The sequence below is a fragment of the Gadus morhua genome, chromosome 13 (genome assembly GCF_902167405.1).
Source record: "Gadus morhua chromosome 13, gadMor3.0, whole genome shotgun sequence".
Taxonomy (NCBI): Eukaryota; Metazoa; Chordata; class Actinopteri; order Gadiformes; family Gadidae; genus Gadus; species Gadus morhua.
The window spans coordinates 17725463-17750922 of record NC_044060.1 but is presented as its reverse complement, the minus strand read 5'-3'; the positions used below and the strand labels follow the sequence as shown (position 1 = coordinate 17750922).

At 45.6% G+C, this 25460-nt stretch overlaps 3 protein-coding genes across 6 annotated transcripts in view; all 3 read left to right on the top strand.

Annotated features, from left to right (window-relative positions):
• Nucleotides 1-6388, top strand: part of ndrg3a (ndrg family member 3a) — a 37986-nt gene extending 31598 nt beyond the window's left edge. For 3 of the 4 annotated variants that reach the window (XM_030373754.1, XM_030373755.1, XM_030373757.1), the window contains 9 exons: nucleotides 947-1003; nucleotides 1558-1661; nucleotides 1809-1874; nucleotides 1991-2042; nucleotides 2277-2324; nucleotides 2426-2461; nucleotides 2568-2619; nucleotides 4314-4352; nucleotides 5041-6388. In XM_030373754.1, the coding sequence (XP_030229614.1) occupies nucleotides 947-1003; nucleotides 1558-1661; nucleotides 1809-1874; nucleotides 1991-2042; nucleotides 2277-2324; nucleotides 2426-2461; nucleotides 2568-2619; nucleotides 4314-4352; nucleotides 5041-5213 (627 nt within the window). In that variant the 3' untranslated portion in view covers nucleotides 5214-6388. The remainder of the gene's footprint in view (nucleotides 1-946; nucleotides 1004-1557; nucleotides 1662-1808; nucleotides 1875-1990; nucleotides 2043-2276; nucleotides 2325-2425; nucleotides 2462-2567; nucleotides 2620-4313; nucleotides 4353-5040) is intronic. The other variant, XM_030373756.1, reaches the window with a different exon arrangement.
• Nucleotides 6389-7867: 1479 nt separating this feature from the next.
• sla2a (Src like adaptor 2a) lies at nucleotides 7868-12368 on the top strand. The gene is made up of 8 exons (XM_030374246.1): nucleotides 7868-8153; nucleotides 8730-8798; nucleotides 8944-9058; nucleotides 9227-9313; nucleotides 10787-10890; nucleotides 11083-11232; nucleotides 11327-11474; nucleotides 11847-12368. The coding sequence occupies exons 2-8, from the start codon at nucleotides 8735-8737 to the stop codon at nucleotides 11965-11967; spliced, it is 789 nt and encodes a 262-aa protein (XP_030230106.1). The 5' UTR covers nucleotides 7868-8153; nucleotides 8730-8734; the 3' UTR covers nucleotides 11968-12368.
• A 97-nt stretch (nucleotides 12369-12465) lies between these two features.
• trpc4apa (transient receptor potential cation channel, subfamily C, member 4 associated protein a) lies at nucleotides 12466-25376 on the top strand. The gene is made up of 18 exons (XM_030374245.1): nucleotides 12466-12640; nucleotides 13727-13855; nucleotides 14024-14140; nucleotides 14415-14472; nucleotides 15564-15619; nucleotides 15789-15917; nucleotides 16314-16515; nucleotides 16894-17082; nucleotides 17454-17596; nucleotides 17997-18128; nucleotides 18434-18492; nucleotides 18596-18781; nucleotides 19824-19914; nucleotides 20099-20239; nucleotides 20329-20440; nucleotides 21431-21543; nucleotides 21853-22059; nucleotides 22529-25376. The coding sequence occupies exons 1-18, from the start codon at nucleotides 12515-12517 to the stop codon at nucleotides 22664-22666; spliced, it is 2328 nt and encodes a 775-aa protein (XP_030230105.1). The 5' UTR covers nucleotides 12466-12514; the 3' UTR covers nucleotides 22667-25376.
• Nucleotides 25377-25460: the final 84 nt, after the last annotated feature.

The following is a 25460-nucleotide window of genomic DNA, read 5'->3' as shown; positions in this document are numbered from 1 at the left end:
CTATACTCTACTGGGGCTCATGTTGTACTTAGTACAACATGAGCCCCCGTAGAGTAGAGAGTGTAAAGTACATCCTTTATACTCTATACTCTACTGGGGCTCATGTTGTACTTAGTACAACATGAGCCCCAGTACAGTGTAGAGTACAACATGAGCCCCAGTAGAGTACAACATGAGCCCCAGTACAGTATAGAGTACAACATGAGCCCCAGTACAGTGTAGAGTACAACATGAGCCCCAGTAGAGTACAACATGAGCCCCAGTACAGTATAGAGTACAACATGAGCCCCAGTAGAGTATAGAGTACAACATGAGCCCCAGTAGAGTATAGAGTACAACATGAGCCCCAGTAGAGTATAGAGTACAACATGAGCCACAGTACAGTATAGAGTACAACATGAGCCCCAGTACAGTATAGAGTACAACATGAGCCCCAGTACAGTATAGAGTACAACATGAGCCCCAGTAGAGTATTGAGTACAACATGAGCCCCAGTAGAGTATAGAGTACAACATGAGCCCCAGTAGAGTATAGAGTACAACATGAGCCCCAGTAGAGTATAGAGTACAACATGAGCCCCAGTAGAGTATAGAGTACAACATGAGCCCCAGTAGAGTATAGAGTACAGCATGAGCCCCAGTAGAGTATAGAGTACAACATGAGCCCCAGTAGAGTATAGAGTACAACATGAGCCCCAGTAGAGTACAACATGAGCCCCAGTACAGTATAGAGTACAACATGAGCCCCAGTAGAGTATAGAGTACAACATGAGCCCCAGTACACACTGTGTTGTGTAAGAAGATCTCTCACTGGGGCATTTCATAGACTTGAGGCCATGGCACTGGTTTGACTTGGTCGATGGACTTTCTGTATCTCTCTCGGTGTCTGTCTGTCTCTGTCTCTGTCTCTGTCTCTGTCTCTAATTCTGTGTATATCTTGCATGCAGCTGACTGGGTGGACCAGCAACCTGGTGGACATTGTCATGGCCCACCACTTTAGCGCCGTAAGTACACTACAGTATATACCGCCTCTCCTCACTTTAATCGTCATTTAAAGATTTGCATTCATTAACCTTTACAAGCTCTGTAATGAAGTTGCATACATATTTGGATAAAATGTATATTTATGGAAAATAGATATGACCTTATCCTTGCACACTTGGTATATTTGCTTAAAAGTTTAACGTGCAGTCGCATACAAAAGTAAATTGCGAGAGTAGGCTGTTGATAATATAAGCAACATAAACATGCTTCCCCCTGGATAGAACATATGAAGTTGTAGGACATTCAAGCGATATATATATATATATATATATAGCGACTTTAAGCCAAGTTCCAAAGTATGTAATTGTTTCAGCAATAACCTAGTGCTTAAATGTTTTTATGAAGCAGTAAAATGCCTTACCTTCATACTAGACTTTTCTTGAGGCAACAAAATCCATGATCCCATTTCTGTTCAGTATGTCTCTGGACTGCTCTACTCAACAATAGATTTCCCCTCCCCTCCTTCTGTAGAGTGTGAATAGCTCTAACTGGGTTGTATCTGTGTGTTTCCCAGGATGAGTTGACGGACAACCTGGAGCTCATTCAGACCTACCGCCTCCACATCGCCCAGGACATCAACCAGGACAACCTGGCCCTCTTCTGCGGTTCCTACCAATAGTACGACCAAAGTCTAGCCCATTGGGTCTCTTTCCTCTGGATCTCTGCATCCCTGCACTCCCTGCCTCTGTGTGTAGCTCACACGAGTCAGTGCTTTGAAATGGTAGTGGATGAGGTTTCAGCACCCTGTTCTCCTTTCTCCTCCAGCCGCCTGGATTTAGATGTCGAGAGGCCACTGGTGGGACAGACCGCTGAAACCATCAATACCCTCACGTGAGTTTTCTGAGCACTTGACCTAGCAAAGTCTGGCACGATTTTCCGTTGACGTGTGCATTTAAAGCGGGAAACCTTCTTCACTATTGTGTTACGGCCTTGTCTTGTTGCTGCAGGTGCCCCTCACTGCTGGTGGTCGGTGACACATCACCTGCCGTGGATGCTGTGGTGAGTCCTCTGCCATTATCCCAGTGGCCTGCTGGGAGTGTTGGTTAGAGAGCTGGGGGGGGGGGATATAATCGATTGGTGGGACTGGGTGTGGGCGTGACATGTGTGGAAGAGCAGCATGTGCATTGAATTTTGATTGAAGACCTTCTCTCCCGCTCTTTCTGTCAAACCGTCCTTTGATGTGGGTTTTTGAGTTCATTTGTTCTCATACATTCTCATCTGAACTCGTTTCAGGTGGAGTGCAACTCCAGGTTAGATCCAGCTAAGACCACGCTGTTCAAGGTGAAGATGTTTGTGCTGTCGCTATTCGTGTGTTTGTTTTTTGGCCATGTCTTTACCATGCATATTACTAACAACATGCATATGTTCCCCTTTCTCCTCAGATGGCTGATTGTGGTGGCTTGCCCCAGGTTGTCCAGGTGGGTTGGTTTTTGCTAGCTTATGGTAGAACCTATCTTTTTGAGGTGTACCTTCACTTTACCTTGATCGAAGTGTTGATGTGAAATCCTGTATGTTTTTTCACAGCCTGGAAAACTTGCTGAGGCCTTCAAGTACTTTGTTCAGGGAATGGGCTACAGTAAGTCTCTTGTTGTTTTCTTTTTACAACAGAATCAACAATGTTTTTTGTTTTAACGGAAAGAAACCTGTCCGCCCTAAAGCTACCAAATAATGTTTACTTGGTTAGAAGGGGCTTGCAGTGACGTCTTTGTGGTGCAGGTACGTTGCGTCCTCCAATACATTTCCTGTGGACGTGAGTGCAATGACAACGGCATTGCTTAGGCTAGGGCGACTTGTTGTTGTCGTGGTTTACCCATAAGCCCCCTCACCATTGATGGCCTGTGGAGTCTGGACCCTAGCCAACAGCAGCACTTGAAAGGACCCTTGTTGTTGTCACCCTAGTCACCGAGCGCAAGGTCTTCCGTCGGCCGTGCGGTTGCTAACAGCATTTCCTCCTCTGTGCAGACTTTCACCCCACAGCCCCGCAGTAGGTGAGGTGTAGGGGCATCCCGCTCGTCTCGATAGAATACACGATGTGCTGAACAGCAATCCACTTCCTGTTCTAGGAAGTGGACTGCGTGGGAGTTAAATTGAAAATAAATAAAAAAGGAGGGAACCTTTCCTTTTTTGATTTGTTTTTTTTTATTTGGGCTTGTTTTGGACTTGTGTGCTGTGCTTTCCTGTCGACCGCTGTTTGATGATGCCCTTTGTTTGAGAGACTCTGAACGCATACCAATACAGGCCTCTGAAAAACAAAAGCCACACAAAACAGTCAGTCTCTGATACTGTTCGAAGCAGTGGACCAGAGCTGACGTACTTGTGGCTTGGTGGGCTCATAGACGTATGTTTTGCTTTCTTCTGGCCGCACAGAAGAGTGTCTCTCGTTTTTCTTTTTCTTAAGTGATTGCAAATGTTATATTTTCTCTCTCCAATGTCTCCCTCCATCCGATGCTAGCTTCCCAGAGCTGCTAAAGGCCAAACAGGACCCCCCCTAGACCATCCAGCCTCGTTGAGGAAATGTCACTGCAGGATTAGGGAAAGATTAAAAGGTTCCTTTCATGCAAAGAATGTGTTGGAAAAAAATTAATCTTAACACCTCAGCGTGGGTCCGAAAGCTGCTTTTGCCTCATTAACACCTTGCCAGGCGTAAAACACAAAGATCGAGATGGAGCCACATGCGGCGTCTGATCTACAAAAGATGATGATAAGGCAGGGGAAGCATTACCTAAATGTTGTCGCAAACAATCTGAGGTTTTTAAGTGGCTTTTTGTTTTGCTTGACTATTAGATACCGGTAGATAGTTTCTCGGTTTAGTTTTAAATTGGTATTGTTCAACTTGAGTTTAGCACATCTTAAATGGCAAGTGCCTTGATGTAGTTGTAAATGGGTATTGTTTTGCTTAAGATTTAAATGGCTAGCGTTCTGCTCTGGTTTGAGTGGCCATTGTTCTTTCATTTTAAATGGCTAGCGTCTGTTTTACCAAAATATTTAAATATTAAGTGGCTAGAGTTTTGATTTCAACAGATCTCAGATGCTTCCTCAGTTCAATTTTTCTGCTGATGTGGCAGATGTTTTTGATCAGGTTAAATCAGCCATCTTATAGAAAGCTTTGGGCTGAAGCAGACACACAGCAGTGTGTGTGTGTGTGTGTGTCTGTGTGTCTGCTTCTACACACCTGTCCTCGGGTAGAAGGGGGCGGGAGGGGGAGAAACCATCTCAACTCTTTCTTCTTCTCTCCCTGTGTCTTTTCCTTCTGTAATCTCTGGCTTACAGTTCCCTACGTTCTTCTCAGTCACCTGAGCAACGAATCAGGTACCAGGTTCTCAGGCTAGACCACCACACTAGCTCATCCCCTCTCTTCAAGCCCTCTCACCCACTTGGCCTGCCATCCTACAGACGATGAATATGTCGGTGTATGCACACTGCAGATCCACCGGGCACAGCCGTGTTCCCATTGGCTGTTGAAAGTGAAAGTGGTGGTCTGCTTAAAAAAATAAAAGAGGGCGTGGCTGTTGCATACGTTGACACATACATTCATCCCGCTGTAGGAGTTCTTCCGCTCCGTTTGATTTCCCCTCCCGATAGCATGGAAGTCCTGCTTCAGTTGCATGAGGTGCCAGTGTTGCTACCCGCCCGTCGAGTTGGACTGCTGATGCTGTTGTCATGATGCCGCCATTTCGGATTCAGTCTCGTCATTTGTTTTTTTGCACCCGTGCAACAGTTCACTTTGTTTTGTTTTGTTTGTAGTACATGCCCTAGAATAGTGTGCATGGGGGAATACTGGTAATGTGTTTTTATTTCTAGATGCATTTCTTTATTTAGTGTGTGCTACTTCTTATCATGACAAGAGGCATCACATCCTTCTGCCCCCGACGCGGGAATTAGTCGCTGTGCTATCACCAAATTACTAATGTCTCTTTTATTTGTGTGTGTGTGTGTGTGTGTGTGTGTGTGTGTGCCTCCTGTGTGTCCTTCCCCCTCTGTGCCCCGCCCTCCTCAGTGTCGTCTGTAGGGATGACCCGCCTGGCGCGCTCCCGCACCACCTCCTCCTCCAGCATCGCCTCCATGGAAAGCAGCCGCAGCCGCAACAACCTCAACAGCCTCCTGGAGGGCAGCGCCACCGGCATGCTGGACACCCAGGCCGGCCCGCAGACCATGGAGGTCTCCTGCTAAACACCCCCGCCCCCCGCCCCCACCGACCCTCCGAGCCCCTCCACCCCCCCCAACCTTTCACCCCCCCCCACTCTCTTAGTCGGTACTCCTCCTTCTCCTCCTCCACCCTCACTTCTCCCTCAGGATAACTGCAATGTGGGTCCTGTCTCTCTCTCTCTCACTCTCTCTCTGTCTCTCTGTCTCTCTCTCTCTGTCTCCCTACTCCCTCCTCTCTCCCTCTCTCATCTTAATGTCTCTTTCTCTCCCTCTCCTTAGCTACTCCCGAGCAGGGGGTACCTGTAATGAATTGTGTGCTTAGTTAAGAGGATTAATAAAGTTAAATATATTAACAGAAGCATTTTATGAAGAAAACAAACATTCTAAAACGAATATACCATCATCGTCACATTCCGTGAGAAGAGAAGGAGAGAGAAAAAAAACACTATATTAGCAATGTATTGTACATTTAAATAATCCAGTAGAATAATCAGCTCACCACTTTTTCTTTCCCTCTGACTCTATTTGCATGTACTGTGCAGACGTCAATTCCCTGTAACCTCTTTTTTTTGTTACCTTGAAGTTTCATGTTTAAAGACTTTCAAGTCAAGTCCTAATGTTTGCATTGTTTTTTCTGAAAAATGTGTCTTTGATTTCCGAGGTATTTTGTTCACACCGGGCCACAGCTGTCCTTTACAATGCACTATAACCTGTACAACCAGACGTCAGTGTGCCGTGGCTGAGATGTCATTCACTGTACAGAAGAACACCGTTCGGGCTTTTATTTATCTGTGTCTGAGGCAATTCGTGGTAAGGCTAACGGTATTAATTCTTTGTAATGTCAATATGACACTTACAATACGCTCAACATACAAAAATTAAAAAAGCTATACGTGAATGAATCATGGGCCGGTATAGATTCGACACGCGTTCATTTTATACTTTATTTTTTTTCACTCTTTCCTGTTATGCACTAATAATTGTTGTTCAGTTGAACTAGACCTGTACCATCCAACTGGTCACACCTTTGATTAAAACCACCATATAAGTGGGTTCTGATGTGGAATATGACCTATAGAAGTATATAAACATACAAGATACACGTTCAGTCCATCACTGTGGAGCCCAGTGCTTCTTAATGTCTGCTGATTCTCAACTCATTTATACTACTACTAAATAAAGCTGCAAGATGACTTAAACAGCGTTCTGTTCTGTGTTTCTGCCCTCTGACCCAATAATGTGGTTGGAAATGTTTCAGTTAATGAGGACACAAAATAAATGATAACAGGGTGGAAACTGGCTCACTAGTCAAGCACATCCTTGCATGCAGTCTTCAACAGTGGAAAATGTGGTCAGCCACTTTCCAACCGCATTTGTACGTTGCCTTTACCTTCAATCAAACTACAAGCTTTGTTTCAACATCCGTTTCTATTTTTAGAACAACTTTGAGGTATGTTAAGTATCGGTCAGCTATATTTTGCCCAAACAGTAACCTAACGTTAAACTCATTATTCTTCTTTCCATTCGAGAGGTTTCTTCTAATAAGACACGTTTGCAGCAGAGGTATTTGTAGTATCTGCCATTATGCTTGTCCTTCTGATTGGTTAGTATCATTATAGTTCTGTTTCACGTCCAATGATTAATTCACTTGAACGCCTCATTTTATGGAATTTGGAGGCATCTGACTTCACTACACTTTGGTTCTTATGAATCATATAGGTGCTCCAAACTATGAGCTATATAAAGATAACTGAACAATTTTGTAGTAATTGATTCTTGATTGATTCTTCCCTCATTTTGAACCTTGCTTTGGAAGAAAGCCACAATACTAAATCAAAATCTTGACTGTTTTTGATTAAAGTACCACAGTTGATTAAATAGGCATGTTGAAGTAATCAAAGTATGTACTGGATTAAAATATATTTCCTATTTTGTCTATTTCCATCACAATGGAATCTAGATTTCCGGCTCAGCAACAGCCACCAGCAAAGTTCTGGTAACGATGTTATCAGGGTTCTGCTCCTATTGCGGCCTAGAGCTCCTCTGCTGAGCCTTTTAACTGGGGCACAATTGGCCTGAGTACTAAGAATAAACGTCATAGCATACTGCGTATATAAAGAGGATAGATCCTGTATTACTTCAAAACTGCAATCGTCAATTCAATCTATTTAATTTCTTTGAACATAGGCAGCGACTTTTTCTCTCCGGGAAGCGTGCAGCACAAATTATGACCCTGACACCACAAGTATGATTGCTCAGATTATCAAGGTCATACGTCACCGTGAGTGAGTTGAACTACTGATTATAACCCTCAGTGTAGTAAGTGCTTATGGATGGGGTTACTCAGTGGGGCCACAGTAACATAAATGACAGTGAATGGTAGATTAAATCAAGTATGACTAAACCTTGCTGATTCCATGTTCTATATGGACTGCTATTAAATCCCAACAGCCATTTTATCAAACCATAGAACATATTCACCTCCTCACCTTCTGAGATGAAAGCACATTCTAAAGTTCAGAGCCGTTAAGATAAGAAAAAAGGAACAAATTAAAAACAATGTTACCAGAAAGAAATTATGCAACCTGCCTATTACGCCACACAGGCACGTACTTTCTATGATCAAGAGGTGTTGCTCATGGCTCCACCTATATCTATACCACAGACAACAACACGCTCTATTGTAAGTCAGCCTTACTCGTAACGGTAGTCTAGAACTGAACTCACACATCTGCTCAAGCTTCATAGACAAACACACAGTAGAGGTGGGACTCATATTCACCCTAACCGATCAGTGGGCCTTCAACGCAAAACAATTATAGAACTCCTGTTACCTTTCATTTAATTACAGTAATTGCCAGGAGAAGACTTTGTCTGGAGCCTGTTGACCAAGGATTATTTTTTCACAAAACCTGTAGGACTCATTCTATCTGGATCAAGCATCTTATTGCAGGAATTCAAGAGGTGAGTGTGTTTTGTAAATTAATTGAAATGTTAGGCATGTCAATTATATATATATATATATATATATATATATATATATATATATATATATATATATATACATACATATATAGACAATGCCTGTTTTGCAGAGATCCTACTAAGCGCAAGCAGAGTTTGTACAAAGCAGGGGTTTGTGTTATGTGCAGAATATCATGATGGCTTGGATGTAGCTCCACGCCAAAGGATGCATAATTTATATTATGTATGTATGAATGTATGTAGGCATGGTGGTTTATTACATACAGGGCAACCTGAATAAGTCATTATTATATGAGTGCGGGTTTTATATCTACATCTGGATCATCAGAAACACAACAGATGATGTGTATGCCTTGTGTGGTTTGAGAGGCTTTCTCTGGTCTACATCCTGTGTCTGTTGCTTGGCTACAAACACAAACCCTGCTGAACCCAATGATATTCGCTGCACAACCTCTTAGTTGCCGTTCCGTGTTGACATGCTCAAAGTAACTAAAGTGAATGTGACCCTTGAAAGGTCCCCATTGTAAAATTTTCCACACGTTTTTTTCTCCCTAGAGACCATGGGGAACTGCCCCCTCAAATTCCGTACCAAACAGAGATCTCAGGGTAACCCCATTGCACCAGGTAAACCACGCTCAGAGATCCACTCGTCACACGTCATAACCGAATCAGATCTATTACAGTCTTCTTTGTTGTGATGTATTTGAAAACACACACGAAATTACATTCAAATAATAGTAATCATAACAATCCATCTCCGCCCTCCAAGGCCTCCCCGCCTGCTCTGCAGATATGAACTTCGTTGTGTCTCTGCATGACTTCCCCTGCTACGGCGAGGCCGGGTTCTCCCTGCAGGTCGGGGAGCGTCTCTCCGTCGTGTCTGAGTAAGTGACCAACGTCCTTCTGGGACAGAGGGAGCGGGATGGCACTGGTGGCACTACTGGCACATGCAGACCCAATCTCTCATTTCCGTTTCAGACTCACCAACTTTTTTCAAACTGTCATTTCCCTTTTAGACTCACTCTTCTTTTTCTTCCTTTTCCACTTGACAGTGACGGGGATTTCTTGATGGTTAAATCTGAGCGCACGGGCCACGAGATCTACGTGCCCACCGAATGCACGTCAAAAGTGATAAACAGGTGCGTTGGCTTCTCATTGAATGACTGAATGAAGATTTCATTTAATTTTTGTGCCACTTTGTGTTCAATCCCATGTGGGATTATATGACATAGCAATAGTAAAAAACAACACAGATACAGAAATGTAGTGCTCCGAGCGACGACGAACCCTGTGCGACACATGGGTGCAGGGTCGACGGACTGCGGGGGAAAGTGAGGCAGTCGTGGGGGGGCCCAAGGCAGAGGGGGGGCCCATGGCAATTAAAAAAAATAAAATAAAAATATTCTGTTGAATTATCCATCAGCCCATAGTGTCAGCAATTGCTCTCTACCCCCCCCCCCCCCCCCCCCCCGTCCCCGTCCCCGTCCCCCCCGTCCCCGTCCCCGTCCCCGTCCCCCCCGTCAACAATTCAGCGCAGGGGGCTGGTAGGGGGAATTCGGGGAGGGGGGGGGGGGGGGGGGCCCATCAGTACCTCTTGTATACAGGGCCCAGGATTTGGTGCAACGGCCCTGCATGGGTGGGACCGGTTCAGATTGTTTATCACACGTCTCTGCAACCAGCTCCCCTGCAGCCCACGCTTCCTGCTGGGTCTGAACATTTACATGATCCTGACTTTGCGTTTGTGTTGTATTTTCAGTAGGTAGGCTAGATGATTCACTCACTCCAGATTTAGAAGATACCCCTCAAAGAATAGGAAAGAAATGATGTATTTCGCTCCACTAATCTCTTGATGATAGAATGTTGGAAACCCAGCTCTTATCAAGATGTACTTATACCTCGCCCTTGCTCTGTTTTACATAGCATCCCCCGCAATCTGACGAATTTATGTAGTCGCAACCGTATCCTATTCCAGAGACACATACTCGTACCTCGTTTGGCAACCACCACCCACAACTTGGTAAAAACGTATAAAGCCCAATAAATATTGCATGGCTCTATGGCAGACAGCCTCACTTTTTGGGGAACTGTTTAAATCCCCATACATACCTGCTACATAATGCAACACTGGGCCACAGGCCTGATATAGTGTGGAGTAGGTAGAAAAACCAATATCCCTCAAGAGTCTTTGCTTGCGTGTATCTGCCCGAGCGCTCTGTTTGTTGATGCAGCCGGTGGAGGAGAAGCCTTTGAAGAAAGGCGTATGTTTCTGAAGATATTCACATCCTGAGCGCCTTTCGAAGGGGCGTGGGTGCAGCGAAACCCTGATGTCAGGGCTGCTGGGTGGGGGTGAAAGGTCGGGGGGAGTCTGGGGAGCAGCTCTTATCGTGGGTAAATGTAGACAGATGTTCAGCATCAGAGAATGACTTTTGTTCCTAGGGCGTCGTGACATGAGCTTCTGTGTGCACTGCCAACGTGTCAGACCTCCTCCAGTGGACAGTGTTGTTACAGTGCAGACGGTGTTGTTCCAGTGACCTTTCCTTACATGGAAACCAAAACTATATGTTTTTAAGAAGGAATGAGAAATGTAATTTGATGGAACATTTTGTTTGCAGGTGGTTCTTTAAAGGCCTCAGCAGGTACAAGGCCGAGGAGCTGCTCATGCAGACCCACAACTGCACCGGCGCCTTCCTGGTCCGGGAGTCAGAGTCCAACCCAGGTTGGCTTTTTCTTCTAAATCCCTTATTTTTATTTTGTTTATCAAATCACACTCCTTGCCCGTTATTTCATTTGACCGTTCCAAACAGCCATGATCACGAAAACGACCAACATAATGAGGGTGAAGAATTATGAATGTTTTGAATGAACTCAGTCGAGCCTATATCATATCTGTTCTTTTTCTTTGTCCCAGATCAATACTCGTTGTCTGTTTTAAAGAGACCCGAGTCGTACTTGGGCTCGGTAAAGCACTACCGCATCAGCCGTATCGCAAACGGCTGGTTCTACATAGCCCAGAGGCTCACCTTTTCCTCCCTGCAGCACCTTGTTGAGCACTATACTGGTGGGTGCACGGGGACACAACACGCGTAAAAGCAGACTTTACCTGGTCGGTTGGGGAAATAGTTGCATGACACATCCAATTATTTTCCTTACAGAGTTCACCGATGGGTTATGCTGTACCCTGGATAAGCCCTGCTTCATCCTGGGTTCGGACAACACCTCCCTAACCATCCCCACAGAGAGGAGCGTTCCTTTGCCGTTGGCGATCAGAAGACCCACCATTAACTGGAAGGACGTCACCAGGTGCAGAATCTTTTTTGTAATGCTGTACTCACGGTTGCCACAAGATGGCGTTGTTGGGTTTAATCGCTAAACCAATCATTATTCAAACATTGCTCAAATACAATGCCTTAACATGTAAGAATTATCTTATTTGGTTTCCTTATTATCTCTTCAAATACGCTTTTTAATGTTCACAATTTTACATAGAACAATAGTAGCTTATAGGTCATTTCAGGACAGTTGTGATTCCTCTTGGTCAACCAACAATATCCTGTTGGTTGATTCCTTAATGGCCGCAGTCTTAATGCATTAATCTTCTGAAATAGATGTCGCCTGCGTAGGCCTATAATTTCATTACTCAAAGATTTTCTTATCGTTTGTCTCTTCGCCCAGGTCGATGCTTTTCAGGGGAAACAGAGCGGAATCAGAGCACTCTCTGGTGAGCGATGGCCTGAGGGAAGCCATCAGCTCCTACCTCTACATGACGGAGATAAATGAGCGAGACTTCGTATGATGGAAGAAAAGACATGAGAGAGACACGTTATGTCATGAGTGAGGCCAACCACAGAGGTCCACAGAAGAAAAGCTGGCCCTTTTTTTTTTTATAATTGTATACCCTCTTGAGGATGGGACCGCTCGATAAGACACTACATTTTTTGGAGTTATATTTCAAGAATCTTTATTTAGCAGAGAACTGACCAGGGGGCCTGAATGTTTATGGCTTTACATTAAAGAATGAAATGTGAATTATGTGGAATCCAAATGGAGATGTGGTATTGGGTTGTTATGCAATGTCATTGGTATCCAATTTGATTTGAAAGTTATTCATAATGCATAGAGTATACCATCCTACCTATCTCGTTGCAAGCAGGGTGTAATACTTTATCGATTAAATAAAGGAATAAATGCTTGAAATTGCCTTGCCTGAACAATGCCAACAAAACCAAAACATTATTAATCGAATAACCACTAGATGTCGCTCATCTACATAGAAACACAAGCGTTGTATCAAAGCGTTGGACTTCCTGCCTAGAACAGTTCAGTACAGGAAGAAAAAAATAATGGCGACGCTTCAAGGGTCCCAGTCCCCTTGGACTGGAGGAAAACGGAGAAAATGCAATGGCAATATCGTCACGAAAATCACAGCTTGTCAAATTACAGGCCACGGGTTCAACCGAGGCACTCAGGTAAGAGATCGAGCGGAGCCCTGGCCTGAAGTAGACGGTTACGATACTAGCTTCTGTGCTCCAACAACCAGGGACTTAGGGGCTTCTGAGACGTCGTTCACTAGGTGGACGTGGGGGCGAAGTCGCTGCTTGGTCTGGCTCTGCTTACCAACAGTAGAGCATATTTATGAAACGAACAAACTCGGTGAACGGTTATCACCGAAAATAAGTCCAGCACCCGTCAAAAGAGGAACTATCTCGATCGAAAGGGGATCTTTGTTGTTAGCTTATCGTTTCATTAGCATTCTGTGCCAAGCAGTACCCGCTAACGGTACGATGCGTGGATCCCCCAGGCTTCCGCTCATGCATTTGGTGCTCATTTGAATCCTACTCATTTTTAAGCCAGCGGGGACTCAGTACCTGGGTTAATAAGGTTGCTGGTGGTACTAGAGATGTGAATATTGGCTACCATGTTAGCCACCATGTCGTCAGTGTGCTAAGCCAGATGAGCAGCTCAGGTGGTTACGTCACCACGTTAATAACAATAACTATGTGTGCCCTTCAAGGGACCCTACGACATGCTGTAAGATGCTCTGACAACGATCATATTACAGTTGGGGCCCACGTCTTATTTGGGATTTGGATCAATGCAGTAACATGATTAAGGACGTGATGTGTTCAGTAGTAATGCGCAAAATATATTCTCCAAGTTAGGCCTGCTGTGAATTGCCTTTTGAAGTGCAGCTTGTTTTATTTTGCATGTTTTTAATTATAAGTTGCTTTCCTTTTTTAAACACAAGCCAACAATGGTTTCAAGGCTAAGTGTTATTGTAATCCATCATAATAAACAAGCTTAATCTTTTTTTATTTTGGTTGTGAAGTTGACACTTTCCTAAGAGAAAGGTTGCCAACATAACAATGGGAAACACAGTCAAACAAACACAAAACAATACATTTAAACTCCACACTACTGGCTTTCCAAATTTCTTTGTCATTATTATTATCCTCTCCTAAAAGCTGTAGATATGGAAAACCAACAGCCTTTTTTAAGGCCCTTTCTTTCTTTTTCCTTCCTTGAATCCACTTATTCATATTCCTGTGCTGTAGCTCCCTGGAATCCTGCTGGAGGAAAGGGACAGGCGAGTCAAGTGGCATGGCATCCCTACCATGCTGCAGAAACTCCACGACAGCAGTCATCCAAACAGCGACCTCTCCCATGCCCACAGCCTACTCAAGGTAAACAAAAAGGCTCAAGGGTACCCAGGCTAGCAAGTGCTCAATTAGTGCTGGCTTCAATAAGAAAAGGTTATTTAAGGTGAACAATTAACGTTGAATCAATCTTTTAGTTTTTTATGTTTTTCATAATGCAAATAACTCCAACCCCATTCATTGTCTTTTAATCAGGTATTGTTGTCCCAACTCTCCATGGAGGCCATGTCTTTTGTCACGGAGGACAGAAAGACAGCTCAGGAATCCACCTTCCCCAATACGTACACCTTTGAACTGTTTGGGGGCGTGGACGTAAGTTCAGCACAGCAAGGAGTCATTTTAACCCATAGCCGTATGCTAAATGTGCTATGATGTGATTTGCCGTATTAGGCAATCATTGTGTTTAATTGAGCCTCATAATGTCAACATTTCCCTGTAATGGACGTTGGGGATTAACTCTTGGTATTGGACCTGCAATGATTTTGTTATTACAACTGTATTATAGATGTATTTTGTCTCTTGTATCCAAACTATGTTGACTTTTTAACTGCTTAATGCATACTAACTTGTATGCCTTGCCTTCCAGCTGCTCGTGGAAATCTTGATGAGGCCCACCGTCACTATGCATAATAGTAAAAACCAAAGTAAGTAGGAGTGATGTCAAGCATGCTATGACATAGGGCAGTGCGATATATCGAATATACTCGATATATCTCCGAAATAGCTGTGTGTGATACATACAATTATTATTTCGTAAGTATCGAGTATTTTACGGTCATCTGTGTTTTTTCAACGGCAGCTGAGACTTGCCTTGGTTTCATGTTCAAAACATTCTCCGGTGGCTTTCTCCCTCTCCCTCACGCAGTAACGTGAGTGAGGGGCAAAAAAAACCACTCGCGTCACACATTCACCAACCAATCCCACGTGACATCTAGGTGCGGAAGGGAGGGAACTAATTTTCAAGTTTCTTACGGTTTGCAGCGCAGGCCGGCTCAGTGTAGCATAGTGTATCCTAACCAATACAATTGACAATTGAAACATGGAAGCGGTCAAATTACTGGTTCCTAAAAGAACTAATAAGGGATCAGTGATCTGGCAGTTTTTTGGATATCGAGAGGAGGCCGTGGAGCAAAACACGCCAATGCTTGTAACGTCTTCTTGTCTTATCTGATGTCGTCATGGTTACCAGCTGCACACTCCGTAACAGTTACACACACAATCGGAATACAAGGGGCTCCCTCATCTTATGCTACTTTTCAAGCTATAAGTTGGCCTCGGAAAACATCCTTGTTTTACCCTACTTCAAGTAACCATAAAGAGTACCCCGGCAAGGCGCTGGGGGTAGAGGGCAGCACACTTACAATTACTAAATAAATTCAACGGGCTCAAAAATATCGAACTCATCGTATCAAAATTAGTTTATAATATTTTAGTTTAATTCATTGCAATGGCCTACATATAAAGAAAATGCTGCCTAAATTAGATATTTGTGTAAAATATTTTTAGATGATTCAGCCTTAATGTTTATAAGCCTATTAATGTCATGAAAGGGAGAAAATGTATCGGGGTTTCATTTTTTCCCATATCGCACAGCCATACTATGACATACATCCATGTAGACTACACACACACACACACACACACACACACACACACACACACACACACACACACACACACACACACACACACACACACACACACACACGATTGACTGTGTTTTTGGTCTTCCTAGTGAATGATGACTTGGTGAAGGACTGCCTTAGTGTGCTTTACAACTGCTGTATGTGTGTAAGTATGCATCAACCTTTTAAGTGTTAATGTAGTCTTTCCGTGATATAAGCTATATGTATAAGCTATAAGCTCATCACGGCCTCCCCATTGATGAACCTGACTGTGATTCATGTGAAAGGGGGAGTAAACGTAGTCCACTGACGGTGGGGATCCTCTGTCTCCCCAGACGGAGGGGGTTACCAGGAGCCTGGCGGCCCGGGATGACTTTGTGCTGTTCCTCTTCACCCTGATGAACAACAAGAAGACCTTCCTGCAGACCGCCACCCTCATCGAAGACATCCTGGGGGCCAAAAAGGTTGGAGACAAAGTTTCACTGCAGCGTCACACTTTATTTGTGGCTCTCAATGACGTTGTGAAATTTGAAAGGTGAGGTCTCGTGTTCAGAATCATAACAGGGCCGACCCTTTAATATCTATTCAATACGTATTTGTCCCTTCATTGTTTAAGCTTCAAGTGTCAAAATAATCCGGGCATCCACCCAAAATTCCTGTAAAAATAACAAATTATGTATGGTGGCAAAACGCCTTGTGGCAACTAGTGCTGCATTCTTGGTCCTGGCCTGCAGTCCTCTGCTCTGTGTCATGACCACTCTCGTCCAACCTGTTGTCCTGTCCGTCCACACACTGTCCTGTCCATTTGAAAACGCATGACACACCTAGTAATGATGGCCATCCCCCTACGCTGTGCTCAGGAGATGATCCAGCTGGAGGGCATCCCCAACCTGTCCGGCCTGGTCCAGAGCTTCGACCAGCAGCAGCTGGCCAACTTCTGCCGCATCCTGTCCGTCACCATCTCGGAGCCCGACGTGGGCAACGATGACAAGCACACCCTGCTGGCCAAGAACGCCCAGCAGAAGAAGAACAACACCCCCTCACGCGCCGAGGTCAACCAGGGTAGGTTTTAAGCAGCTTTAAGGTTGTTCAGGAGTTTTTGAACGGACATTATTCAATAATGACATGTACTGAATGTAGGCTTGCGTTATACAGTTATATAATTATACTGAAAATAAAATCTGGTAATCTATTGACAAGATGAATTATTGGTAATTTTATCCATATTCTACGTTTCTGGGTTGAATGGTGGGAAATGCTGTTATAATATTAATAATATTACTATTATCCCGCTGTTGGGTAAATGAAGACAGTGCCGCTCTAATGTAGGGACCAGTCGCCTCTCGGAACGCAAAGCCACACATAAATGTATGTTCTGCATGCATCACAACCATCCCATCGAACCCAAGTCCTCACGGTCCCTCCGTCCCCTCCCCCTAGTGGCGCTGCTGAACATCCCAGGCTTCATCGAGCGCCTGTGTAAGCTGGCCACCAGGAAGGTGTCGGAGGCCACGGGGGCCTCCAGCTTCCTGCAGGAGCTGGAGGACTGGTACACGTGGCTGGACAACGCCCTGGTGCTGGACGCCCTCATGCAGATGGCCTCAGAGGAGACCGAGCAGAGCAGTACAGGTGAGTGAGTAGAGATGACGGTGGATATAATGGGGCATCAGAGCTGTGCCGCGGCAACCTTTTCCCAGCTGCCTATGTTTGAACTCAAACACACTTTTTACAACCTTCTATTTTATGTGCATGTTACTAATGAGCTGGTAGGAGTTTGGCTTCTTGCTCATGGCTGGCTATGGGTCGACGACAGACTTTGGGGATTGAAACCACTCTTATCAATTTGGTGTGGGAAACATAAACTAAGTGCTTGAGTGCCTTTTTGCATGGTTTTGTGAGGATAATAATTTCTTTAACCCAACAAAGGATGAGGATTACACACAGCTCATACAGGTGGTGTCTTGGTAGCACATTTCAACATTGCCTTCTCTTTCCTCCAGAGTCCTCAGACGAGAGCTCCCTCGCCACCAGCCCTCTCCGCCACCACCTGCCCCAGTCCATGAAGATCGTCCATGAGATCATGTACAAGGTGGAGGTGCTCTACGTGCTGTGTGTGCTGCTCATGGGCCGCCAGAGGAACCAGGTACGATGCTTCAGGTCCTTATCTGGAGCAGTGTGGGAGGTCAAGCTGCGGCAGAACATTTAGAGAGTCTGTGCAGTGTGCATCAATCCTCAGGACGATGCATTACAAAAGGCATTTGTAGCTTTTGCTCTGCGTTCTTCAGTGCAAGTGTGCTTTTACTTTTTATATCGTCTAGATACAGGAAAGTACTGTCCACTGGTTGTAAAAACGGATTGCCATTAGCATATATTTTTTATCAAAGGCATTCATGTTCCCAACCCTCAAACCATGTAAACAATAAGGACGATGGAAAAAGAGCCGGGACAGGCAGCCCCTGTAATAATCGTCATCTTCGTTGTTGTTGTTGTTGTTTGTGTAAAGAAGCAGAACTTCCTCCTCACCCCCATCCTTCTGTTATCAGGTGCACAAGATGCTCGCTGAGTTCCGTCTCATTCCGGGACTCAACAACTTGTTTGACAAGCTCATCTGGAGGAAGTACACCGCCTCCAACCACGTGGTGCATGGCCAGAACGAGAACTGTGACTGCAGCCCGGTATGCAGCTATACCCATTTAATACTGTTTAATGCAATACTAATACAGAACCAGGAGGGCTCTCACTGAGGCACCTCGTTGTTGTTGGGGACCAAGTCCTGATCGCAGGAAAATATGCACGCCATCAAGTTAAAATATTTAACATAAAATGAACTTCATAATGTGGTCAAACAAGTGTTTTTTTAAATAACATGAATTGGAAATATAAAGGTATATACAGCATTGCTCTATGAAAAAATGTATGCAAACTGCTTCCTAATGTTGATATTGTAGTTAGTATAAGTATTTATTTTATTTCTCAACAGGAAATATCGTTTAAAATCCAGTTCCTGCGGTTGCTGCAGAGTTTCAGCGATCACCACGAGTAAGTGACCGCCGCACAATGTCCCATCTGTCCCATTGGTGGTGACCCATGAAGCATGTATTTATCCAAAACCCCTCCCTCTGTTTCCCTGTCTGTCCCCCAGGAACAAGTACCTGCTGCTGAACAGCCAGGAGCTGAACGAGCTCAGTGCCATCTCCATGAAGGCCAACATCCCCGAGGTAGAGGCCCTGGTCAACACGGACCGCAGCCTGGTGTGTGACGGCAAGAAGGGCCTGCTGACCAGGCTGCTCACCGTCATGAAGAGGGAGCCCCCAGACTCCTCCTTCAGGTGAGGCTCTACTCTGCTCCCCACCTCAACCCTGGCTAGGAGGCCTAGAGGCCTCTTGGGTCTATATTTGAAGTGCGTTGCTTTCATACGTTTCCTATATTATCTAATTGGTGCAACATTTTAGCAAGACTAAACGTTTTTACACTACCAAATATGCCCGTCTTATGCACGCCTTTTTCCCGGCATAGTCCGCACGTTTACACTGACAGAGGTAAACTGAGTAAGAACCCCTATTTACCCTGCCAAACACCCAACACACATTGGCGGTTTCATTTGAATGTAAATACGATTAGACAGCTCCACGGTGCCAGGGACGGGACTAGGGTAGAGGTGTTGCTGCTTTGTCTCTACGACAGAGACAAGGCAGCGATATCAACATGAGTAGTTCTAACTGGAGAGACTGAAATCCACGAGCTGCTGATCATGAGAGAAAAAGTGAAGCACCAAAATGAAGAATATGTTGGCATTTTTGCACTTGTTAATAGTTAATCGTGTTTGTAGCCTACACTCAGATGTATACGCATTCTTGCATGCGAGTCCCTTGAACCATAAAAAAAATGTAAACATTCCTAGTATGCAAACTATTCTAAAGAGGTCTATTCTCCGTGTGTAGCCCCGCCACATCCAGTGAACCTAGAAAGCCGGCTCCGTGACGACAGGGGATTTTACCCCCTCGGTTTTACACAGGCAAGATAGGGAAATTGCCTGGCGTGCCAAGCCGAACCGGCTTGGCAGTGTATAAATGCCTTATGTAGTGAGTTGTAATTGAATGGCTCCTAAAGAACTTGAAAGCACTCAAATGTAATAAAGTCCTCCTTATGTCACATTAAGTGACATAAGGAGGACAAAAACAGCAATTTTCTCAAACGCAACAACAATCTTCACTGTCGCTGTAAACAAATGCTCAAGGGGAAAATGAGCTGGTACTCAGAAGACAATGAAAGTTCTAGGAAATGCTTCCTCCCCCTTTCTATTTTTATTTTGCATTTCTCCTGCTGCTGGCTCCCTTCAATCTCCAACTCCTGGTGTTTGCTGTGTGTAGATTCTGGCAGGCGAGGGCTGTGGAGAGCTTTCTGCGTGGGGCCACGTCCTACGCAGACCAGATGTTCCTCTTGAAGAGAGGACTGCTGGAGGTAAACTGTCGTTAAACCATCCTCACACACGATTAAAAGGCTTTCTACAGCGCAGAGCCCGTCCTTCCTTTTTGACCAGTTCTGTCACATTTCTTAGGCTTGTGCTTTGTCTTCCCCCTACCCCTCCTTCTCACTCACTCACTCACTCACTCACTCACTCACTCACTCACTCTCAAACACGCAGCACATCCTGTTCTGCATCATCGACAGCGGCTGCACCTCCAGAGACGTTCTGCAGAGCTACTTCGACCTGCTCGGGGAGCTCATGAAGTTCAACATCGACGCCTTCAACCGCTTCAACAAATACGTCAACACGGAGGAGAAGGTGTGTCTCCGTCGCAGCACGGGCCCTCGGGGGGGACGGGACATCCCCGGTCCACTACAGAGCATCACCATCTCCCTCTTGTCCCCCAGTTCCAGACCTTCCTGACCCAGATCAACAGCTCCCTGGTGGACTCCAACATGCTGGTGCGCTGTATCGTCCTCTCCCTGGACCGCTTCGAGAACCAGACGGAAGACGTCAAAGGTAATCCGCCGACACGTGACAGCACGTCCATCTCTTTGATACGTCACACTGCGCGCAGTGAGCGGGCCATCGCCCCTCTGCATTGTCAATAAATGTTATGTCTATATTAGTAGTTTACTCTATTTACTTTGATGTTTCTGGCTTGAGTGGATCAACTTACACTTTTTCTCTGGGATCAATAAAGTAATCCGTATCTGTAACAGAATCGTGTGCGGGTCTCCATAGGAACAGGGCAATGCATTTTAACAGCGCGGGTACTGAGGGTTTTATCCGCGGACGCTGAAGACGGCCTTCCTCAAACCATTGGAACAAATGGGGGCCGTTTGGTGTGGCGTGGTCTCATCACATCATGTCTCAAACTGTGGAATATGTTTCAAACAGCTACAGCGTAAAAAAAACGTCTTTAGAAAATAAATGTATTATATTTTACGGCTTTGACCTAAAGATTAATCTTGGTTCAAAACCCTTTGGCCATGCTAAACCTTGGAATGGAGCACCTATATTTGAAGGGAATTACAAATTCCCTGCTTCCCCATGTTCCCTTCTTGGTACAGGCGTCCTAAGCCTCCAAATGGGAAAGGCAAAGATTGTGTCATGATAAAGCGGTGAACAGACTGCTCTCCTCAGCAGGGCGGAAACAGGCACCATCTGCTTTCAGAAAGCTGCCCACTCATGGCTGCTGTGGGCTCTGTGAGGGGCCAACGCACAACACTGCCCCACACACGGAGCAATAACGCCAGCTCAACGTATACCACAGCACAATGTGGCACTAGGTTTAGCTACAAACATTGATAGTGCGATGAAGCACGCAGCCCTGATCCTACCAGAGTCTCTGGCTTTTTGTAGTGCCTGTGTTTTTTACTGTGTGTGTGTGTGTGTGTGTGTGTGTGTGTGTGTGTGTGTGTGTGTGTGTGTGTGTGTGTGTGTGTGTGTGTGTGTGTGTGTGTGTGTGTGTGTGTGTGTGTGTGTGTGTGTGTGTGTGTTGTCCAGTGGTGGAGGTCCTGTCTGAGTGCTGCCTGCTGTCCTACATGGCCCGGGTGGAGAACAGGCTCACCTTCCTCTTCAGACTGGTCAACATCATCAACGTCCAGACGCTCACACAGGTCTGTACCCCCTCTCACACTACAGTCAGGGCAGATCCCTAGCACTCTCGGAGGGAGGGCAATCCCGGTTCCAGCAATATTTGATTGCTATAAAAAGGAGTTGTGTGATTGAGTCGTAGTTCAGGTACTTGTAGTTTTAAAATCCTTTTGAAGCAATGGTCGCCGTGAAAAAAAGTGACATGGTGTACATTTCGGTCAAAGCTATGGAATGTACATCAAACTGTGCACTGAAGCGCCTCCCTTTCCCTGCTCCCGTGTGTTCCTTCCACTCATGGTGCGCGCCATCCGCCGGCCTACCTCCTCCTCTAGGAGAACGTGAGCTGTCTCAACACCAGCCTGGTCATCCTGATGCTGGCCAGGAGGAGGTCCAAGCTGCCCTTCTACCTGGACGCCCTGCGCGAGAAGGAGTACGCCGAGAAGTACCCCGGCTGCCTGCTCAACAACTTCCACAACCTGCTGCGCTTCTGGCAGCGCCACTACCTCAACAAGGACAAGGACAGCACCTGCCTGGAGAACGTGAGTCCGGGCCTCCCCCCCTACCGCAGCGTTTACTGTCTCTGGTTGTGGTTGTCCATTAGCGTTACCAATAGTTGTTGTATGTGAATGTAGCCATGCCACTATCGTGGTTTTTCTTCCTTTTTGGTTCTCAAAACAATTTTATGGAAATTGTTGATCAGATTAATTTCAGATGGGACATTTTGGCGCCACTGCAGGAAGTACAGGGCGATAGTGCGAATTTAATAAAGATGACCTTAAAAAGAAAAAAAGGCGGTAGAATAGACAGTTGAGGTAGAGATTATTGAAAGTAAAGAAAAGTGTCCGGTTTTCTTTTAGGACAGATCCTTTACCCACAAGTATGCATGTCCGCCATGATTTGACTTGCCACTGGTTGTAAAACGTGCTACTCCAACAACGCAAATCCCTCGGCCCTGCCCTCATGCGTTTCCTTGTGTGTGTTTGCATGTTTCCCCCTCCACACACACAGAGCTCCTGCATCCCCTTCAGCTACTGGAAGGAGACGGTGTCCGTCCTGCTGGGCGTGGACAGGACCTCCTCGTCCGCCATCGCCAGCTACATCGACGAGCCCTACATGGACCTGGACACGGACCCCCTGGAGGAGTGACCAGCATAGCCCCTCCCCCTGCCCCCCCCTATCCCCCCTCCCCCCTCCCCCCCTCACTGTCAAAGTTCTCATGTTGGAGGCGGTGGGCGTGTGGACAGATGGCGCCCATCGGACTCCTTAATGTGGCGAGGGCGCCTGGGCCGAGCGCAGACCGCGGGTTGTACTGTGTCCCACGGGACGGCGCCACCGTCTGGACGGGAGGGCCGAGGATGCTGCCGCGCATCCTTCTCATGACCCCCCCCCCCCCCCCCCCCCCCCCCCCCGGGGTGACCGAAGAGCACCCACCTGGCCATCGTATCCTCACCCTGCAGGCTCTTGGCGGTCGCCCCCCCCGCCCCCACAGAAGACTTCTTAATGGACCTCGGGCGACGCCCCCGTGAAGGCTGTGTGCTTTAGGGGGGGGACGTTGGATATAAACGAAATGTTAGCTTTTACGAAAGATTTCTGTAAAAAAAAAATACAAATATGAAAGCGTACACTAAACATATTATATGATGGGTGGGGAGGGGGGGTACTTCATGTCTTACGAGGACTTTTGGAGCGAGCCCGCCAAGGGCTGATTGTGTGCCACAGGCTCGTCTATCAGATGATCCAGCTCTCCCCGTTGTTAGCCCTAGACCGCATCACTCCCCCCCCCCCCCCCCACGTGGTCTCTAGGGTGGTCCGGGCCTCTGGGCGCCCGTGTTTTCCTTTGACGGTTAATTCTCGTTGGTGGCGACCGACTGGAGGCTCTGTGGCCACGCTGTGCCCCTCTAGGTAGCTCACTGATCGTCATGGAGATGGTTACACTAATTCACAAATGACATCCGCCTCTGTTGTGGCTTCACATGCTTTATCCAGGGACTTTATTTTTCAGGTGTGTGTGTGTGTGTGTGTGTGTGTGTGTGTGTGTGTGTGTGTGTGTGTGTGTGTGTGTGTGTGTGTGTGTGTGTGTGTGTGTGTGTGTGTGTGTGTGTGTGTGTGTGTGTGCGCGCGCGGTTGCCTGCGTGTGTGTGTGTGTGAGTGCGTGAATTCATTTTGAGAAAAAAACATTTTTAGCTTGATGCATTGTAGAATAAAACCTTGCACAGAATAAACTGTTTTAACTGTAGCTCAAACGCTTTTGTTTAAAAAAGGAAAAGTCAAAAAAATCCATGTTTTCTTGATCAAATTTTGCATCCATGTTGTGAGAGATGGTTTGCTACGGGGAATAAACTATGCAGGCTCTAGTGTTCTTCTTGTTGAAGTCCCGATGTTTCTCCTGGAGCATGAAGAACGAACCACTAGTCCCAACAGCATAGGTCGCTTCATGGTTGGATTGTGACGACACCCCTGTGACAACAATCCTAGACTTTGACAATCTTTGTATGCCTCTGCATGAAACTGCATATCTTTCTAACCTTGATTTAAAAGGAGTAAACAGGCCTGGCTGACTGCCTAGAACCCCTTCAGCCTTTTAAACTTGTGCACATTTGAACTGTAATGGGCAACGGCGCCTTTGCGTCTTAACGATTTATTAAGGACTCCAATCCCGGCGACAGCATGCGATTGAGATGACCTACCTCATTCCAACCACTACAGCCGACTTATGCACACACCACCCCCATTCAGTTCATCAGCGCTGCTCCACTGACTCCACTATGATTGTACCAAGGCGTTCTCACCGTACAAAAGCACCCCCAGTAGTGTCAACTATAGTCCGGTTAACCATTGAGCATGACCTACAGCTCTTTCTCTGAGTGCGCACGTGTTCATTATTGTTTGGAGTAGTCTCCATCGGGGTGCTTTTGGAGATTTCTACACCGGTTCATATTTTTCTCCCTTTCAACCAAATGCCGTTCTTGTATGCTGTTCATGTCATTGTAGTGTATGGTTAAGCAGTCATTTTTCTGAGTTATAGAGTTGTGTCCCTGGCCAAAAATAACAATGGAGCCGTTGGCCGAGGCGGGTGAATGTCATGGTTACCGGCTGCTTCTAGCAGCTACACCGCTTGTCAGGGAGAGGCCGTACGTAACTACTGTTGCTTTGCCTAGGCTCAGAATACAGTTTGGTTGGATCCCTTGACATGCTACGTCAGAACTGCATCTCGAGTTGCTTTTAATGCCAAATGGCCTTTTATTTATTTCACCCGTTGAGCGTATATGGTCTCACTTGACACTCAAACCTGTGGCCTAACATGCTGCATCGTGGGTGCTTTTTGATGGCTTGAATTCTGTCAAGTAGCAAGATATAGCAGCAGGGTTTTTTAGCAGTTTTGATGGTGTTTTTTCAAGCTGGGCCTGCATTAATGTCATATTGTATGATAAGATACTTTCCTTGTTGACATCCTGGTGTTGTATTTTAAACCCAAGAGAACTGCGGTAGTTCTACTGTGGTGGTGGTGACAAGACATTTTCATGCTGTAGCATAAATTAATAGTGTTTTTGTAGCATTTGCCTTTTGCTTGAAGTAATCGGTGGAAGCTCATGGTTGACTTTCAAAAGGTGTTCACTTAGCATTTTGGAACACTGGTACGCCATCACGATAGCTCCTTCTGACACATCCGTACTTTTGATAACACACTAGCACAAAGGACAGCAGTTTTTATTTGTATTTTTATCTACCATTATCTCACCCACCACCTGCCTACTGCTTTTCTATCCTCCACATGCTGATATTGAATATTTAATTTTCCTTTTGTTTAACAACTTGTTTGTGAAATACAAAAAAAATAAAAAATAATAATTCTTAATCTCCTTCCTGTCTTGTAATTTTAATCCTGTAAGCAAAAAAAATAAGAAGGGACACTAAAAGAGATGTTAAAAAAAAAAAAAAT

Bases quoted from the DNA above. Each gene is read 5' to 3' on its own strand.
- sla2a (XM_030374246.1), top strand. From the start codon at position 8,735: ATGGGGAACTGCCCCCTCAAATTCCGTACCAAACAGAGATCTCAGGGT. The intron at 9,314-10,786 runs GTGCGTTGGCTT...TTTTGTTTGCAG, and splicing joins ACGTCAAAAGTGATAAACAG to GTGGTTCTTTAAAGGCCTCA. The intron at 11,233-11,326 runs GTGGGTGCACGG...TTTTCCTTACAG, and splicing joins CCTTGTTGAGCACTATACTG to AGTTCACCGATGGGTTATGC.
- trpc4apa (XM_030374245.1), top strand. From the start codon at position 12,515: ATGGCGACGCTTCAAGGGTCCCAGTCCCCTTGGACTGGAGGAAAACGG. The intron at 20,240-20,328 runs GTGTGTCTCCGT...CTTGTCCCCCAG, and splicing joins ACGTCAACACGGAGGAGAAG to TTCCAGACCTTCCTGACCCA. The intron at 22,060-22,528 runs GTGAGTCCGGGC...CCACACACACAG, and splicing joins ACAGCACCTGCCTGGAGAAC to AGCTCCTGCATCCCCTTCAG.